Source organism: Colobus angolensis, unplaced genomic scaffold (genome assembly GCF_000951035.1).
Source record: "Colobus angolensis palliatus isolate OR3802 unplaced genomic scaffold, Cang.pa_1.0 Scaffold54, whole genome shotgun sequence".
In the NCBI taxonomy this organism is placed as follows: domain Eukaryota; kingdom Metazoa; phylum Chordata; class Mammalia; order Primates; family Cercopithecidae; genus Colobus; species Colobus angolensis.
Window position 1 is genome coordinate 3,639,922 of NW_012118932.1, and position 19,720 is coordinate 3,659,641.

General features: G+C 40.3%; 2 protein-coding genes across 2 annotated transcripts in view; both read left to right on the plus strand.

Moving 5' to 3' along the window:
- The window catches only part of ATP13A3 (ATPase type 13A3), a 65,982-nt gene extending 50,969 nt beyond the window's left edge, over positions 1 to 15,013 (plus strand). The window contains exons 29-30 of the mRNA XM_011961256.1: positions 3,924 to 4,004; positions 11,581 to 15,013. Of these exons, the coding sequence (XP_011816646.1) occupies positions 3,924 to 4,004; positions 11,581 to 11,778 (279 nt within the window). The 3' untranslated portion in view covers positions 11,779 to 15,013. The remainder of the gene's footprint in view (positions 1 to 3,923; positions 4,005 to 11,580) is intronic.
- Positions 15,014 to 18,634: 3,621 nt separating this feature from the next.
- The window catches only part of GP5 (glycoprotein V (platelet)), a 16,239-nt gene continuing 15,153 nt past the window's right edge, over positions 18,635 to 19,720 (plus strand). The window contains exon 1 of the mRNA XM_011961257.1: positions 18,635 to 19,710. Within this exon, the coding sequence (XP_011816647.1) occupies positions 18,635 to 19,710 (1,076 nt within the window). The remainder of the gene's footprint in view (positions 19,711 to 19,720) is intronic.

Below are 19,720 nucleotides of genomic sequence, written 5' to 3' on the forward strand. Positions count from 1 at the left end.
CCTTCCTTCCCTCACCCAGGCTAGAGTGCAGTGGTATGATCTCAGCTCACTGTGGCCTCAACCTCCTGGGCTCAAGTAGTCCTCCCACCGCAGCCTCCTGAGTAGCTGGGGCCACAGGTGTGTGCCACCACACCCAGCAAATTTTAACATTTTTTGTAATAAAAATTATAAATGGGGTTTCACGGTATTGCCCAGTCTGGCCCCCAACTCCTGGGCTCAAGTGATCCTCCTGCCTTGGCCTCTGAAAGTGTTAAGATTATAGGCATGAGCCATGGCGTCTGTCCACAGTTTTGCATATATATAACTAATAGTGTTTTAGGGACTCCATATTTTGTTCTTTAGTTCTCTTTATTTGTGCCAGTACCATATTGTCCATGTTGACCATGACTTTATAAGAAATCTTGATACATGGTTGGGTAGGACTCCTACCCTCACATACATTGTTGTTCATCATGACCTTTTTGGCTGTGCTTGAGCTTTTCTTCTTCTTCTTCTTCCTTTTTTATTTTTATTTTGTGTGTGTGTGTGTGACAGAATCTGGCTCTGGTGCCCAGGCTGGAGTGCAGCCCACTGCAACCTTCGTTTCTCGGATTCAAGTGATTCTCCTGCCTCAGCCTCCCGAGTAACTGGCACCTACCACCATGCCTGGCTCTAATTTTTTCTATTTTTAGTAGAGACAGGGTTTTACCATGTTGGCCAGGCTTGTCTCGAACTCCTGTCCCCAGGTGATCTCCCTGCCTTGGTGAGCCACTGTGCCCAGCCAAGCTTTTCTTCTTAACTTTTAAGTTTAGTTTGTCAAATACCAGGAAAAGCCCTCTCGGAACTATTAGAATTACACTGAGTTGATCAATAAATTTTGAGGGTGAATTGATTAGTTTTCCTTCCCACAAACAGTATCTCTTTCTGTTTCTGTCTTCTTGACCTAATGTCTTTCAGTAAGTCAGATAGTTTTCTCCCTAATGGTTTTTGCACATTTTTTGTTAGGTTCCTGGAGTAATACAGTTTTTGATCCCTTGATAAATTATAATTAAAATGACATTTTCTAATTTTTTATGTTGTTGAATTCAATACAATTGTTTTAGATATTCGTCTTGTTCCCAAAAGCCTTGTCAAACTTTATTCAGACACATTTTAGATTGTCTAGGATTTTCTGTTTAGAGAGGCATCATATATAAATAATAACAAGCTGTTTGTTTCTGACATTTCACAGTCCTTATATGCTTTCTCTGTATTTTTCATGTCTTAATATATTGGTTACAGTGATAGTGATATTCTTGTCTTAGTCTTGTCTCTAAAGGAAATGTTCCTAATAGTTCACCGTTAGATATACTGTTTGCTGTATATTTCTAGTACATAGTCTGTCAGGTAAGGAAGCTTCCTTGGTTGTACAGTGGTGTTAACATAAATGGTTTTAAATTTTTATCTAATGCTTTTTTCTTTGAGATGGAGTCTTGCTGTGTTGCCCAGGCTGGAGTGCAGTGGCATGATCTTGGCTCACTGCAACCTCTGCCTCCCAGGTTCAAGCAATTCTCCTGCCTCAGCCTCCCAAGTAGCTGGGATTACAGGCATGCGCCACCATGCCTGGCTAATTGTTTGTATTCTTAGTAGAGATTGGGTTTAACCATCTGGCCATACTGGCATCGAACTCCTGACTTCGTGATCCACCCGCCTGGGCCTCCCAAAGTGCTGGGATTGCCGGTGTGAGCCACCGTGCCCAGCCAATCTAATGCTTTTTCTGCAGCTATTGAAATGGTCACACAGTTTTTGTCCCTGAAGAATGTGATGAATTATAGCTGATCAGTATTCAAATATTGAACTAACTTTGCAATTCTAGAATAAATTCAGTTTGGTCATGATGCAGACTCTTTGAAATTTGGATTTAGGTTGCTATGATTTTGTTTTGGATTTTTGCCTCTGCATAAATGAGATCAGATTTAATTTTCCTTTCTTGTGTGTTATGGACAGGTTTGATCTTAAGGTTATATAACTTAAACTTACAAAGTTTGTGAAGTGAGTATTCCATTGCATGGACTTTTTCATAATTTGTTTAGTCCTCTTTTGCTGGATATTTAGGTTGGTTCCAGTGTTTTGCTATTAGAAACAATGTGGTATTGTAAATCCTTGCACACTTCAGTTACAGACAAATATATATTTATAGGCTAAATATGCAAAAGTGGAATTGCTTGGTCTGAGGGTATTTAATTATCATGAATTTTGCATTATTGAACTTTGAAGGTGTTCCAGCTTGTAGTCTTAGCATCAGTGTATGTCTGTTTCCCTGCATATTTCGTTGAGGGGGTTAGATAAGCACTTACAGTAAAAGAAGAAAACAAAATGCATTCTATTTCTCTTCTGCTGCACATATCTTCGGTTTTACAACCAACTTTTTCTTGAAATAGTACCACATTCAGCTTACCTCCCACACATTTGTCAACTAGTCTGGCATCTTCCCCTGCCAGTCTACTGAAACTGCCCTTAGCAAGGCCGTTAGCCTCTTACTGGTTATGTCCAATGGACTTTTCTCCTTAATTTATTTTTTTCCAGTCTTACTTGACTCCCCAGCAGTATTTGATGAGTTAGCCATGTCATCATTCTTAAATACTCTCTTCTGAAATGTTGTGATGCTTTGCTGTCTTTTGGCCTTTTCTCTACCTCTATTACTCTTCAGTCTCATTTTCTACTGTGGTTCCACTCCTTCTGCCCATTCCTTAAATGTTAGAGTTCCTTACATTTCTGTTCTTATCCCTCTGGTCACTCAGTACATTCTGGTGATGTCCCCTAGAGTCATGGCTTCACCTGTAATTACCATCTATATGCCAAAGGCTCCCAACCTTTATACCCTGCGCCTAACTCACTACTAAGCTGTAGACCTGCATGTACACTGATATATTGACTATTACTTGGGTGTTCCATCCAACAGATCCCTCAATTTCAACATTTTAAGAACTAAGCTCATCATGTTCTCCTTCAACCCTATTTCTTCTCTGTTTCTTGGTACCACTATTTATCCAAGTCAGAAGTGTGCATGCATGTGTACATGTGTGTGTCTGTTTATCCGTGCCTTTTCTTCCTCCTTCCGTAGCCAGCCATTTGTTAGATTCTTTCCGTTTTCTTATTCTAAACCTCTTTCTGTCTTTACTACCATCCCATTTTTTTAGGCCTTAGAAATTAATCAGATTTTAAAATGAACAGTTAGATTGTTTTTTCTTAACTTCATCTGTATAGTTCTTTTATGAATTTGTCTGTATAATTGAGATTTGACCAGTACTTCATTATTAGATTGGTACCTCTTTTTTTTTTTTTAAGGCAGAGTCTTCTGTCACCCACGCTGGAGTACAGTGTGGCAGGATCTCGGCTCACTGCAGCCTCCGCTTCCCAGGCTCAAGTGATTCTCATGCCTCAGCCTTCTCAGTAGCTGGGATTATAGGCACACAACCACCTCACCTGGCTAATTTTTGTATTTTTAGTAGAGATGAGGTTTTGCCATGTTACCCAGGCTGGTCTGAAAATCCTAGCCTCAAGTGATCTGCCCGCCTCTGCCTCCCAAGATCACAGGCGTGAACCACTGTGCCCGGCTGGTACCTCATTGTTTAAAGATGGACTTTTATTTTAAAAATAGAAACTGTTAGACATTCATGATCTAGTAGAGCATGGGCTTTTGAATCTCAGTGAACAGGATTTGACTCTAACCTCAGTCACTAAATATTTGCTTTAACCTTGAGTTACTTACATTTTAAGTTTTATCATCTGAAAGTGAATGTTATATATACCCTGGGGCAGTGTTGAGGATTAAGTAGATCTATTAAGATATATGAAGGTGTTTGGTACCTCATAGGAATTCAGTACATTTAGAAATTATGATGTAGTGCTATAATATTGACGACATACAGCAATTTTAACTTTAAAATGTTTTTGCGTTACAGATAGTGTGTGTACCATATCAGTGGCGTGTAACTATGCTCATCATTGTTCTTGTCAATGCCTTTGTATCTATCACAGTGGAGGTAAGCACTTCCATAGTCAAATGGCTACCGTGTTGCTTTGGAATTCTTGGGTGATTTAATGGTAAATGGGAGAAGAGGACAGGTAATATAATGGAAAGCCACAGAGTCTCAGTTTCATCTTAGGCAAATTCATTTAGCATTCTCTTGTGAAACTTCTCCATGAATTGATAGTGGTCATATTAAGGGATGTGACTTAGTTGCACTCACACAGACAGGAGAAAATAAGCGATGTGATAATAAAAAGTAATGACGAGTAGAAAGGAGAGAAGTTGGGGACTCGGTGGCCCATGAACTGATGAATCGGTGATTGTGAAATCAGAGTTGGCATGTGCCATCTGTGTTTTGTGATGTGCAGTAAAATCTCCCATTTAAGGAAGGAAAGAATGGGGTGGGGGGCCATGCTCCAGGAAACACAGTGAATATTAATAGCAAGAGAGTTTAATGAAAGTATAAAATAATTATCGTTATGGACTTACTTAATTTCAGCATTGATTCCTAGAACGTCCTCCTTGATACTTGCTTTTGAGTGACCTCTAGAGGTCTTAAGCACCCTTTGATTCGTTGTCTGTTGTGTAGTCACCCTTCCGTTAGGATTGCCTTTAGGTTAGTCTCTAAAAGGAGGTAGCAGGTTCTCATTGGTGGCTTTTGTCTGCTCTCAGAACTACTATGGTAATTGACTGTTACAGTAACTAGAAGAAATGGAAGAGAGAGATGCAGTTGTGATTTTTAAGTTAAGAGTTTCATAGCACAGGCTTTTGGATTAAAATAAAGGTAATTTTTTTGAGAAATATATATCCATATATTTTAGTGATAATAGTTCTGGACTTAGAAATTACGCTTAATTTCATTACCCCCTAAAGGATGACTTGGTATTTAAATTTGAGATATGATGGGCAGCATGGATATTATGGTACTGACCTTTGGAAGTTGCGCAGTGCAATGTGATTTTTTTTTTTTTCTATTTTATGGGTGCCAGGAAGCACATGTAATATATTATATTCTTAAAGTGTTTCTTTTTCTATAGTATAAGTTCATCTTTTCACAGAAATGTTACTTATTCTTACTATCTAAAGAATGGTTTGTGTTGGATGCTGATTAAATTATATATCTATAGATATGGATATAGAATGAATACTAGATATTCAGTGAACATAAGCATTGTGAAGAAAGACTTCAAATTATATAAGCATCATTTTAATATGGGAAAGACCTATTTATAAAAAAGCCATATTTCATGGAAAATTTAGAAGTCTCATTTTATCAAGAATGTTATGATGATTTATATTTGTTACAAAAGTCCTGTCATTCTTGATCCTTTGACAGTATTAACTGAAATTCCATATATGAAAATCGAAATATGTTTTTCATCAATTATGCAGCATTGTGTGATTCTTTAAAAAGGTGCACATTAATAAAAAATGACTTAGTCATTGTGAATTCTTAACTCGCTGGACTATCTCTCAGAGCTTCTTCCTTGACATGGTCCTTTGGAAAGTTGTATTCAATCGAGACAAACAAGGAGAGTATCGGTTCAGCACCACACAGCCACCACAGGTTGGAACTCAGCACTTCAATTCTCAATTCTTCCTGTCTGTCTAGGCTCTTTGCTTGTGTACGCTGTATTTTCTAGCATGTTCTTGTTCTGTTACATGTTATTCTCTGGCGTGTTCTTGTTCTATTACGTGTTACTTCAGCCTTTTTCTCTGTGCTTGGCATTTCATTTCTTATAAGAAGTCCTAGAAAATTCATGGCAAACATTTGTTAGAGGCTTTTCAAGATCAGAAGTGTCATAAGTCTCCTTTCCATTCCAATCCTGATCCTCTATTTATGTAAAAGTCTTGTCCTCAAAGGTGAGAGTTAATTTTTCCATTTCAGTCTACTATAAATTTTATGTTTTTGTTTTTCATGAGTCCCCTTAGAAGCTAAATGAGATTTATATAAACAAAATTTGCAGTGAAAATTGTTTCTTCTTGGATCAGAGTCCAAAGGCCAGAATTTTGAAGAATTATTCCTGATTTCTTGTCAGTTACTGTCCCTTAATTTGGAGTGCCTTTTTGGCTTTCTCCAGCATTATATACCGTTTCATTCAGAAGATGATTTGCCTTTTTTCATACAAACCATGGTTTAGGACATTTGACTTTTTGGGTCTGTTAAATAGCCTATCATTTGAAAGGTATCGCAAGTTCTGTGGTAAAGAGAGAAGAGACACAGAAGAATAAAACGCATTTCCTAGTGTTAGGGTGTTGAAGTAGAGCTCTTGATATAGATACAGATTGGACTTATTTTTTAAACCCATGCTGTGAGTCAGAGCTCTTTGAGGTAGCTTTTTGGTCATAGAGAATTTGATAAAATCTCATCCCTTCATTGCCTTACCCACTTTTCTTTAGAGATGGGTGGTATGCTTTACAGATAAGAGCTCTGAGTCTTTAACTCAGCCTTGAGCCACAGGAAGCTGGTGGTGTTGAAGAGGACTCCCTGGCATTTTTGAGTTGGGTTACCCACTCGTTTTAGCCAGCTTTGACCTAAGTGGTGACTTCCTGAGCTCTGTTTTGGTAATCCAGCGGGCCTGATGTCCTGGTGTGATGCCACAGGATTGCTTTCAAAGAGGGCCTGCAGAGCGCTGTTTCCGTTTTCTAGTGCTTTATGGTGAATAATGATGGAATGCAGCAGCGTCTGGAGTCAGCCTCATTTTTTTTTTTTTTTCCTGAAAGCAGTGTAATACCAGTTGTCCCTAGTAGTGGGTATGACTAGGGTTGTACAAGGGGCTCAAGTCCTTTAGCAAAATCTCATCTGTGTATGCACACACACACACACACACACACACACACCAGCACCTCAACCCTCCCACCCCCGTATATATAGTTACCTCACTGCATTACTTCAGAAGGTTATTTTTGGCTTATATCATCAATTCTCATGTGAAATATTTGTATTGTATTCCTAGGCCTAGGAAAACATTTAGATTTTTATATTCTCCAAAGAGATCTCTGACTATTGATCTGAACAAGAAATTGCATGTTTTGAAGGGGAGTAATACCCTGGTTTAGTTGAAAGTAGGTATCATAAGACCCCTTAAAAATATTTGGATTAGGAGTCTCTCCTTGCTTTTCAACCAAAATTAAATGACAGAAAATTCTTTTATTTGTCTCTGTTTTCAAAAAAAATTTTTAATAAATATCTGCCCTTCTCTTTTTGTGAGACCTGAGTCTCACTCTTGTCACCCAGGCTGCAGTGCAGTGGCGTGATCATGGCTCACTGTAGCCTCGAGCTCCTCAGGCTCAGATCATCCTCCCATCTCAGCCTCCCGAGTAGCTGGCATTACAGGTGCAAGCCACTGTGCCCGGCAATTTTTGTTGGTTTGTTTTGTAGAGATAGGGTTTCACCATGTTGCTGGGTAGATGGAGCTACAGGTGCATGCCATCCCAGGCCCAGCAATTTTTTTTTTTTTTTTTTTTCCAGAGAGGAGGTTTTGCCATGTTGCCCAGGCTGGTCTCAAACTCCTGGGCTCAAGCCATCTGCCTGCCTCGGCCTCGCAAAGTGCTGGGATTACAGGCGTGAGCCACCACACTCGGCCCGCCCTTCTAATTTTTAGGAGTTTGTGTTTCTACCTCTGAAGTGTTCATGGGAGAGTGAAGGTAGAGAGTGGTCCAGAGCAGGTGGGCCCCAGCATACCCTGTGTGTCAGCTGATTCTGAGAATCATCAAATAGTAGACGAGAATTGAAGTCTTCGTTTCTATGGTCATGATTAAGGTGCATTTTTAAAAAACTTACTAGCTTTAGGAAAGAGAGTTCTTATAACCTGCCAGCACAAAGTGGCATGCTTTCACTCTCTGCTACTTCTGTGTGTAGTGTTGCTTCACTGTTAATGTTTGTGGCCCTTCGAGAGCCAGCCATTAGTTCATCATTTTACCATAAGGCTGAGCGAGGTTCTCAGTTAGAGATGATTTCCCCCAGGGGACATTTGCCAGTGTCTGGAGACACTTTCGGTTGTCACAGTTGGCAGCCCCAGGTGTTCATACTTACTCTCTGACCAAAAAAAAAAAAAAAAAAAATTTATACCAGTGATTTTCAAGCAAGATTATTCATCAGAAATGCTTTGAACTCCACCCTTGGCCTACTGGATGGAAATCTTCAGTGGAGACCCCCGTCATCTGTGGTTTTCTATAAAGCTTTACCCCTGTTGGAGGAGATCTGTGTCACATCTTCTCTTTAGGAGCATTTGTGCCCATCTTGTGTCTGTAAACTGAGGGTACTTAGTAGTGGAACTAGATCATACCACCTGTGATCTGATCATGCCTGGGATTTGTGCCCAATTCATGTTTTCTTATTTGGTGAAAAATCCAAAAAAGTAGTTTTTATGGTGTAGTGGTAGTCTTTATGCCACTTAGAATATTATTTGAACTACATAGCTAGAATGTTTATTCTGATTTTCTGTTTTGTTTTATATTCAGAATTGGTATGGAAGAAGACTTATGAAAACCACAGCACCGTTGTAACATTTTTTCCTTCAAGCTTGCCATTCTGTTTTATATACTACCCATGAAAACATTTCCTGAAAGATATTGCTAAGCGTAAACTTGACATTTTTGAAAGTTTTTTTAAATTTCTCTGCTAAACTATACATGATAGCCTCTTTCCTTCTCTGAGGGGATAAATTTGGTCACTTAAACATTCCTTTGAGAAACAAACCGAAAGATCCAGTTGCTATAGCTACTGTGTCCTGCTTTAGGGACTTGTGCTGTAGGTGTTTTGGAGAGACCCACGTGCTCACTCTGTGCCCGATGCCCTGTTTCATGGCCTTTGTGTTACACAGTGCTTGCCTTTCTCCCTGCACCATCATCATCTCCCCGCTGGCTGATTTCTCATTCCAGCATGCCTATAGCACCTTTTATTTTCTCTTCTACTGAATTATATTGTGTTTGAGAATGTGTGTGGTATGTTAGTGTTTGTAAACTAACAAACCTATGCTTGCATGTAGTGTACTTTCTGTGTATGATACTTGGGGAAGGTAAGGGTACAGGAACAAAATGTTTTCAATTATGGTACAGTAGGGGGATCCTTGGGGTTCCTCATGACTTTTTAAAAATTGTGACAAGTGTACATTATTTGTAATAGGGTTGTGAGGATTTTTTTTCAATGCATAAAAATAATCCTATTCGGTTGTTATTCTATTTACAATTAAATTAATTTTAATTTTATTGGTTGACTTACTTTCCACAAGTAGGGAGCAATGAATTGAAATACGTGTGTCTGGCTTTCCTTAACTCAGCTTGCTACACATCGCCCTTCAACCTGGCGGATTCTTCGGACACACGAGTCCTATTATGTTTCTGCTTTTTTTAAAAATGTCAACAGTCAACATTAGCTTATTTTCTGTGATAATCTTAACAGTGCTACTTAAAAGTGACAGCTTTTGGCTGAGCACGGTGGCCCATACCTGTAATCCCAGCACTTTGGGAGGCTGAGGCAGGTGGATCACAAGGTCAGGAGATCGAGACCATCTTGGCCAACATGGTGAAACCCTGTCTCTACTAAAATACAAAAAATTAGCTGGATGCGGTGGCACGTGCCTGTAGTCCCAGCTACTTGGGAGGCCGAGGCAGGAGAATCGCTTGAACTCGGGAGGCAGTGGTTTCAGTGAGCTTAGATCGCGCCACTGCACTCCAACCTGGTGACAGAGCAAGATTCCATCTGAAAAAAAAAAAAAGTGACAGCTTTCGAACTGATTTAGGAACAATGATTTTTTTCCACAATTAGATTGACAAATGACACCTTGGGAAAAAGTAAGATCTAAGTAGTAAATTATCATCTCAGATGAAATATTATGTTTGTTGTGTGCCTATACTGGGAAGGCATTATCTGTTATTTTGGATCACTGGAAGAATCCTATAAATAGTGACTTCTGTACCTTAATGCTAAATAGTTTCCTGTGGACTTTTTTTAAAGGTGATACTAATATAACTCTCTTTAGTTATGACAGTGAAAAGGCTACTAGGTGAGTAATCTTCAGACTTCCCCCGCCCCCACCCCAGATGTAGCTTGCTTTTGTACACCGTTTTTGCCTTTAAATTCTTGGTAGCAGTGTAGCTTATTGTGTTTTGTTGACAAACTTAAGCTAGCGGACCTTTAACATTGAGCGCGGTGAGTTACTGTTGACCATGCTCTCAGCGGGTTGGGGAGAAGAGAGGAAGAGTAGTAGGTTCCTGATGGTGGTTTCAATTGGATGAGAAAGAGCTATCAAGTGACCTATGTAAAAACTTTAAGAGCTTTAATTTTAAAGTATTTTTGCTCTTCTCCATTGGCTAATTTAGAAACATGTTTCAAAATACATCTCTAGCTAACTTGCCTTTTTAAATCATGAGGCATTTTAGATAACATTAGAGTATGTATCTCAGTTATGTTATACTCTACTTTGTGAGATTACTTCATTTCGAGCTGGTTGTAGCCTGGGTTGTATGTTGATTGGCAAAACAAAATGACCTGGAATTTAAATTTCATTTTGGAGAAGCAGCAGCCAAAATAATTAAGAAGTGGCTGTTCTTTAGAGATAAATGTAACTACTATGAGTCCCGGTATAGTCATTTACATTTACTTCAAATTTCAATTGAGACAAATTCTGAGGGCCCTTTTCAGCCCTCTGTTGAGTTTACATTTCCATGCATTAACCAGGGACTCTGCTTTCTTGTTCTCCAAGGATGATTTATCTAAGGCCACATTCACTGAAAACATCAGGATTGATCAGAAGAATTTCAGTGACAGCAGATCTTTTTGCAATGAAATAATACGAAGCAATAGTACTTGTTTTATACAAACCCTTTCCAGTCATGGAGCAGCAACAGAAACCATCGTTATAAAACAGTATTCTTTTTATATTTGTAAGGATGAGGTTTTAAAAGACGTAATTAACATTAAACATGATTGAACCTAATTTTGACCAAACGATATTTACTTCATGTTTTGAGAGATGACATTAACAGTAACGAGGCTACTTGTACACAGCTTTCTTCCAAAAACGATCATGCGACTAAGTTGCCAGGAGCAATAGTATGGAAAGATAGTTTGGGACAGAATGTGAAGATTTTCAAATTAAAAATTAAAAATGTTTTCTCTTTCTGAATGGCTTAAAGTTCTTCTTAATACACTAGATATTGTGTTAAAGAATGCATATCTGCAAGTTATTTAAAATGTATTAGTATACAAGAGTATAGGTATATAAAACTAAATGAAGTAAATCATATTGATAACCCCCGAAAAAAATCTAAAGAATAATCAGTTCCTAAACAATTGAAAGCTGCCTTTAAAAAATAAAACAAAAGAACACGTGTTTCGTTGTGTTGCCCAGGTTGGTCTCGAGCTCCTGGGCCCAAGCAATCCTCCCACCTCAGCCTCCCAAAATGCTGGGATTTCGGGCATGAGCCACCACACCCGGCCAAAGCTGCCTTTTTTTTCTCCCCCCATTTGGCGTGCTCAGAAGTCATCCTCTCTTACTTTTCTCTGCTAATGTGTGCTCTAACAAACCTGTTTAAAACAAGCCTTTAATCAACTGGGGTGTTTTTTTTTTTTCTTATTTCCTTAGGAGTCAGTGGATCGGTGGGGAAAATGCTGCTTACCCTGGGCCCTAGGCGGTGGAAAGAAGATACCAAAGGCAAAGTACATGTATCTGGCGCAGGAGCTCTTGGTTGATCCAGAGTGGCCACCAAAACCGCAGACAACCACAGAAGCTAAAGGTTTAGTTAAGGAGAATGGATCATGTCAAATCATCACCATAACATAGCAGTGAATCAGTCTCAGTGGTATCGCTGGTAACAGTATTCAGGAATACATGATTTTAGGAGCTTCTGATCCTGTGTGTCAGAATGGCACTATTTCAGTTTATGTCCCTTCGGATATAGTAGCTTATTTGAGAGCTTTGCTCTTTCTTAAACATGAAAACAGAAAAAGATATCATCCTAAGAGTTAAATTAACAGTCAATCCATCAAGTCCTGTATCTTCATTCAGTAACCAAAATATTACATACATTTCCAGAATTTTCTTGATTGTTACTCTCAGTGATATTCTTTATATTGGGTACAGGAGAAGTTTGGTAGGTTTTTCAACAATAGTTTTTGAGACCAGTTTACCTCTTCACATTTATGCTCACAACCCCCTTATTAGAAAAGTCTGTATTTATATACAGGCTCTAAATTTGTGATTGATTAAAAGAAAGTGAGTGTTAATTAGCCTCCAGTGAAAATATATTGAAAGCCTGTTTTCATTTGATTCCAATATTTCTTCCAAAGAATTCTATATAAACATATGCCAATTCCCTAAGATGGTCTAGAGTTAGGAATGAGTTTTTATGGTGTTTCTTATAGAACAACTCAGGTAATTTCCATTTCTGGTTTTATATTTTCTGTACAAACTGCCTGGGTTTTATTTTTCTAATCAGCAAGGTGCTTCACTGCCTTCTTGAGACGCCTCTCAAAGCTATTAAATGGCTCCTGTGCTGTGTGTGGTGTCAGTAGTCTAATTTGCTTCTGTTAAATGTTGTAGAACCTTTTTCACTAGGAAATAAGATTCATTTCTTTTGGCAGTAGATGTAGATTCATCTTTTAATGTTTCTTCAAATGTGTTTCTGTCAGGCTTTGTGTTATTTTAAATGGTTTTTAAAATTTTCTTCTATGTTTTCAATTACCTAAAGACATAGGATAATAGTTTTTTTAAGTTAGAATTTTACCTCATAAGATTTTTTTGAGGTTTGATGTATGTCTCTGTCTTATGAATAATGAGGCTTTAAAAATAGTGGATTTGAATGGCTGCCATTTTTTCAAAGCAATATGAATTTGATGAGTTTGTTTTATGCCATTAGGTGGCGCCAGAGGTCAGAGCATGTCTGTTTTGAATTGTTACAAATAAGCGTATTGGATGCGGAAATTTCTGGGAGACAAAAAAATTGAGGAAATAAAGTTAAAAAATTGATATTCATTGAGCCAAAAGAAATGTGGAGAAGCATTTTTCACCTTTCTGTTTGGCCTGATTAACATTTAAATTCTTGCCAAAATTAAGGTAACTTTAAAAAAACGCCTTTTGTAGGTAGGATCCAGCAGTTTGGCAATGCCCACAGTTATCGTAACACAGAAAACTGATAGTGCTATCAAATGGACACTAAACTATTAAAACAGTGTGACATTCTCTGTTCTTCCATAGCCAGTAACATGCTTGCTTGTGCTTTCTACTTCTAGCTGATCATTCTTTTCCCAACGTATATTTACAAATTTACCAAATTTTACCTAGAATTTTAGGACCAAATGGTTCTCACTCTTTATGCTGCAAAGACCTGGATGATGTTTGGTAACTATAGAAAAATAGAAGTTACACTCAGGATCACTGTTACTGCTATTGCCACTGATGATTCCTGCAAAAATATAATCGAAGTTTTCCATCCAATGTATAATACGCTATTAATACACATTAGATGATGACAGTTGTTCCATGAATGATTCTATGAAGCTATGCATCTTAGACCTCTTGAGCTGTGAATTAGCACTATTTTCTATAGTTACTTATTCTCTGGATCATTTTATAATTTCCATATTAATTTCAAATATGCTCGTGTTCTTCTTCAGTGATTTCCACAATTGTGCATTTTATTCTTTGGTTTAAGTACTGAAGCATATAATGAAAGTAATTGCTAAGTAGCAGCTTAAAAATTCAGTTATCAGATTGTATTTAACATCTTTAAGAGCATGATCATAAAGAGCTATTTTTGACACCCCCTCCCCACTTTTTTAACATTTAGAGTTAATAAGGGTTTTATATCTCATCTGTCCATATTGTTTTCAAAGGAATGAGGTGTTTAGGTAGGTGGAAAAGCATTGGTAGGAAGTTAGATTTGAGTATAGACAAGGTGGGCTATTCATGTTGAGAATGTTGTTTGAAGAACGCCTGTGAAGCCAGGTGCGGGTTCTACTCAGTGCCATAGATAGACTGAGTCTTCTCTTGTAGGTCACCGTTACATAGTAATTTTGATTCTGAATTTCACATTAAATTATTTGAGTTTATACAGACCTAAATTTTAAAATCTGTACATATATTATTTTAATGTATTAAGATGAATAAATATTGCTGATTTAAATTTTATTTATGCACATACTTAAAGGACAGAAATGTCTGGGAAAGTAATTGTTAAATAATGATATGTAACTTTTTAGCTTTTTAAATAAATAACAAGATTTTTAATGTGTGTCTCCCTCAGGGTTGTTTAAAGTTTTTTTTCTCCCTCAAGTTTAAATAGTGGTAACTATATGTTTTGTATCTTCTAGCACCAACTGCTGTAAAGCAATGCTGCAAATAATGCTTGAATAAAAGTGGCTAAGCCAACAACAAAATAAATACTTTTTATAGTAGTTTTGTAATCCTTAAATTCGAAAGCTTTCCAAATTGCACTTGCATCTAAACAAAACTGTTGCAGTTTTTACTTTATTTATTTTGTTCCCCATGTTTGTGAAAGTCCTGCACAGTTTCAAAGGCATGGTAAATAATATATCAATGTTTATGTAGTCTGTTACAAAAACAGCTATAGATAACATTATCCAGTGAAAAGCAAAATTCAAGCTTTAGAAAATATGCATGCAATTTTGACATATCTAAAAATAGATTTTTGTATATTTATGGTGGGAGGTGGTTGGGAACTTTTAACAAAATGGGGTGTTAATTTTTGTACAGTCTGTGGGCATTTACACATTTTTAATGTATTAAAATTTGGTAATTATGTGTACATTAAATTAATAAAATAGCTACTTCTGGTTATGATTTGTGAATTCCCTAAGACCTCGGATTTTTTTAAGTAACTTTATATCAGAAATGATACTGCATCTTTATATTTTTAAAATTGTATTGCTGCTCAAGAATGGTACCCTCTTGTCAAAAAGGCATACATTCATAATTGTACATTCAGCATTGTAAATAATCTTATGAAACCTTTTTTGATTGAAGCTATTCAAAATAAAAATTTTAATGAATGAAATAACACTTTTTTTCTGTGTCTTTATACATTTGTTTGCTTTTTAGTCACATGAATACTGCCCTTTGCGGATTTATTTTCATGCCTGTTAGTACTTCCCCATTTCCTCTTTTTTGTTTCTTTTTGAAAAAAAGGAAATAACATTCCGCATATCATACCGTGTGTGTGAGCATCCTGGGGAAACCCCTCAGTCGGATGTAGTGTAGAGCCAAATGTTAAACGCGGGGAGGTCTGAGGGAAATGGTGAAACAGAAGAGTAGGGACTTAAAATCTGTTAATAGTTGGGAGAATCAAACCAGAAGCTAATACCATGGAGAGAGAAAATGGTTGTAGAAATCCCAGAAAAGACAGGACCTTTGTTTGTGGCTGGGAGTTGTTTCCATGGAGCTCAGCTTCGGGAGGCATGGCGCCTCTGCTAGGGAAATGTGGCTGGCTGTGGTGTGATGAATTCGGGGGGTGAGGGCCTGCCTGCTGTTACCTCAAGTTCTTAGCAGTCGCTATGGTTTGTGCAGCATGTGTGATCTGTCCCCACAGCCTGCTGGTGTGGCCACAGTTCTGCATGTCTCGCCTTCCCCTGTGTTGCTGCCAAGGGCTCTATTTTGAACGTATATTGCAGGAAGGGACAGGGAGTCCTAGGGGCTTGAGTGAGACTGTCTGTGGTCCAAGCTGGGGTGCGGTAGCTCCCTGCTGTGCCCTGCCCACTGAGTCTCCCTCAGAGGAAAGAGGCTTATCTCATCCAGGCAGACCTGCTTTTGAATAGCCAAGCCCCTTAAGCCAGGTCACTGTTTGACAGCAGACTTCTGACCTGACAGTGGACATAGAATCTTGAGGCCGGAAGCACTGGAGCTGTCGACTTCATTGCTCCAAACACTTCTCATTACCTCATCAGCTTGCTCAGTGGATGGACTAAGACTGTTCCCCCCGCTCTCTGCAACTTCCATATCTGCTTTTCCCTTCCTGGACAATCAGAGTATCTTCCTAAGGAGCAAAACGTAGAGGCCGTTCTGACTGGAGGTTTTCCTGGGGAAATAGGCTAAAGAACGGCCACAAGAGTTTGAGCCTGCAGCATCTTCCTCTGTTTCACAGCTCGCCTTCCCAGGCTCTCATGTTGGCTCCCTGGCATTTTCATGGGCAAGGGCGGTGGGGGGGAGCTTTCACTTGATGTGCCTGTGCATGACAGACTTACCAGGTCACGTGTAGCAGCTCTGGGCTCTGGAGTTGCATTCCTTGATCAGAACTGGAAGACCTGCAATACGTGGCAGAGGCAGTGGCTCTTCCCTGCGGTCCAGGACTGCATGACTTGGAAGGTAATTTCAGTCAACCCAGCATGTACTGGGCTCTGACTACATTTGGCTACATCAGAGGGTGATTGGATCCCATGATGCCGACGTTCCTTATGTATTCTGTATTAAGCCTTTGTCAGTTATAGGTGTTACAAATATCTTTAGTTCGTGGTTTATCTTTTCCCCTTTTTTATGGTGTCTTGAAGGATAGAAGTCTTAATGCAGACAGCATTATCAGAGAGCTCAAAAGACACATAGACACGTTTTGCCTATAGACAAATGGGCAAAAGGAAACCCAGCCTTCTCAAATGAAGCGCAAGTGGGCCTTAATTATGTGAAAAGGTGCTCAAGTTCATCATTAAACAGGGAAAGGAGAAGTTAAACCATGCTGCGATATCTTTCTTAGAAAAGGCAAAAATTAGGAAGGACCAAGTGTGGGCAGAGAGGAAGCACAGGAATTCTCATAAATGGTGGGTGGCATTGTAGACCAATACAACACTTTGGAGAGCAGTTTGCATTCTCAAACTGAACATGTGAGCAGCTGGGCGTGGTGGTTCACACCTGTAATCCCAGCACTTTGGGAGGCCAAGGCGGGTGGATCACCTGAGCTCAGGAGTTTTAAGACCAGCCTGGGCAACATGGTGAAACCCCGTCTCTACTAAAATACAAAAAATTAGCCGGGCGTGGTGGTGTGCACCTGTAATCCCAGCTACTTGGGAGGCTGAGGCAGGAGAATTGCTTGAACCCGGGAGCCAGAGTTTGCAGTGAGCCGAGATCGCAACACTGCACTCCAGCCTGGGCGACAGAGCCCCCTACCCCGCCAAAAAAGAAACAAGTGAGCACCCTGCCACCTATTGAACATGTTCAAAGATGTTCTCGGCCTTAGTCCCAAAAGGAAAAAAAAAAATAAACAAAAAACGGAGCATTTGAGAATGTTCTTAGCTTTATTGCTAAGTGAAGAAAGAAAAACAACAGATATAAAAAAAACCTGGGTGGAAAATTAGGGCCATATGGCATGAAAAGGAAGACCCAAGGGAAGTGTGGCCCATCTAGGGGTGTGGCTACTGCAGTGATCCAGCTGTGTCACTAAACTTCCCTGGCATCACAGTTATAGTGTGCCATTTATGGAAAAACTCTCCCCGCTGCTCTTGGCTTTGACAGGAGGAATCGGGTTATATATGGTCTCTCAGTTTGAAGATATTTGTCATTAAAAACCAGAACATGGGCTCTGAGATAGGGTCCTTTCCTGACCTATTCTGGGAAAGTCTTTATCCTCAGGATGCAAGGGTACCACCCCCTTCCTTTGGAAAGTGTCGAATCACGTGCAAAGCGCTAAGTCTTTCAGTTGCTTTGGAGTGCAGAACCATTTCAGGTAAGGGCAAATGTTTTAAACGTTAGTATAGGAAATTAGAGGGTTCCATTAGTCTATGTGTGCATGAGAAGTAAAATTGCACAAGAAGCAATTTATGGAAAAGTTCACTTGGGAAACATTGTTTGGGCAGATGAGTAGTATGGTGTGCATTTCACAGAAAATTCAGTGCCATGAGTATTACCTTTAAGCATCTTAGATATACTTATGGCTCTTTATACTTATGGCTAAGTCAGAAATACTACCCCCGAATTCTATGTGACCCTAGTTACACTATTGAACCTTTCTGTGCCTTTGTGCCTTCATCCTTGAATCAGGGATAATTTACTTACCTCCTAAGGTTATTGTAAGGATTAAATGCATGTAGTATAAATAAAGCGCTGAGAACAATGCATGGCGTAAACTGATAGGAATTATTATAGGCTTTTGTTGGCTGTTGATTGAAGGTGTTCGCTGTTTTGGAGATGTCCTTTGTTTTAATAGAGTAACTTCGTACTGTGGAAGTAGCATGATTGTGAGCAAAAGAATCAGATGGTGGTGGCTGCAGACTTTGCTGTTCCCTTCTTGACTGTTGGTTATAGCCAATGCAGGATAAGTTATAAAGGCAAGAGCAGAGCCGTTTTCACAATGGACACTGCTTTGTGATGTCTGTGAGCTTGAATGTGGGAATGACTATTTTAATTAATTCTCTATGTAAGGATTTTAAAGTATTGGCTATTCGGTAGCTTGAAAACGCTTTAATCTCAATGCTTTAAACTGAGAGTAGAAAATCAATAAAGCGAAAGAATGAAACCACGCAGTGTGTAGAATGAATGTCTTTTCACTACGTAGGGAAATCTGTAGTCCTAAGAAAAGAGGGAGTGAGAATTCTGGCCAAAGGATTGTGCCTCTGCACAAAGTGCAGGATGCCAGGGTTCAGAATGGGCGCGAACGCTCCCGTGTGTTGACCACGTTCCCACTGTTGCTTTTTCAGACATGCTGAGGAGGACTCTGCTGTGCGCGGTGCTCGGGCTTCTGCGCGCCCAGCCCTTCCCCTGTCCGCCGGCCTGCAAGTGTGTCTTCCGGGACGCCGCGCAGTGCTCGGGGGGCGACGTGGCGCGCATCGCCGCGCTGGGTCTGCCCACCAACCTCACGCACATCCTGCTCTTCGGAATGGGCCGCGGCGTTTTGCAGAACCACAGCTTCAGTGGCATGACCGTCCTGCAGCGCCTCATGCTCTCCGACAGCCACATTTCCGCCGTTGCCCCCGGTGCCTTCAACGACCTGGTAAAACTGAAAACCCTCAGGCTGTCGCGCAACAAAATCACTCATCTTCCAGGTGCGCTGCTGGATAAGACGGTGCTCCTGGAGCAGTTGTTTTTGGACCACAATGCGCTAAGGGGCATTGACCAAAGCATGTTTCAGAAACTGGTTAACCTGCAGGAGCTCGCTCTGAACCAGAATCAGCTCGATTTCCTTCCTGCCAGTCTCTTCACGAATCTGGGGAACCTGAAGTTGTTGGATTTATCAGGAAACAACCTGACCCACCTGCCCGGGGGATTGCTTGGAGCACAGGCTAAGCTTGAGAGACTTCTGCTCCACTCGAACCGGCTTGTGTCCCTGGATTCGGGGCTGTTGAACGGCCTGGGCGCCCTAACGGAACTGCAGCTCCACCGAAATCACATCCGTTCCATCACACCCGGGGCCTTCGACCGACTCCCAAACCTGAGTTCTTTGACTCTTTCGAGAAACCACCTTGCGTTTCTCCCCTCTGCGCTCTTTCTTCATGCGCACAATTTGACTCTGTTGACTCTGTTCGAGAACCCGCTGGCAGAGCTCCCGGGGGTGCTCTTCGGGGAGATGGGGGGCCTGCAGGAGCTGTGGCTGAACCGCACCCAGCTGCGCACCCTGCCCGCTGCCGCCTTCCGAAACCTGAGCCGCCTGCGGTCTTTAGGGGTGACTCTGAGCCCGCGGCTGAGCGCGCTCCCGCAGGGCGCCTTCCAGGGCCTGGGCGAGCTCCGGGTGCTCTCCCTGCACTCCAACGGCCTGACCGCCCTCCCCGACGGCTTGCTGCGCGGCCTC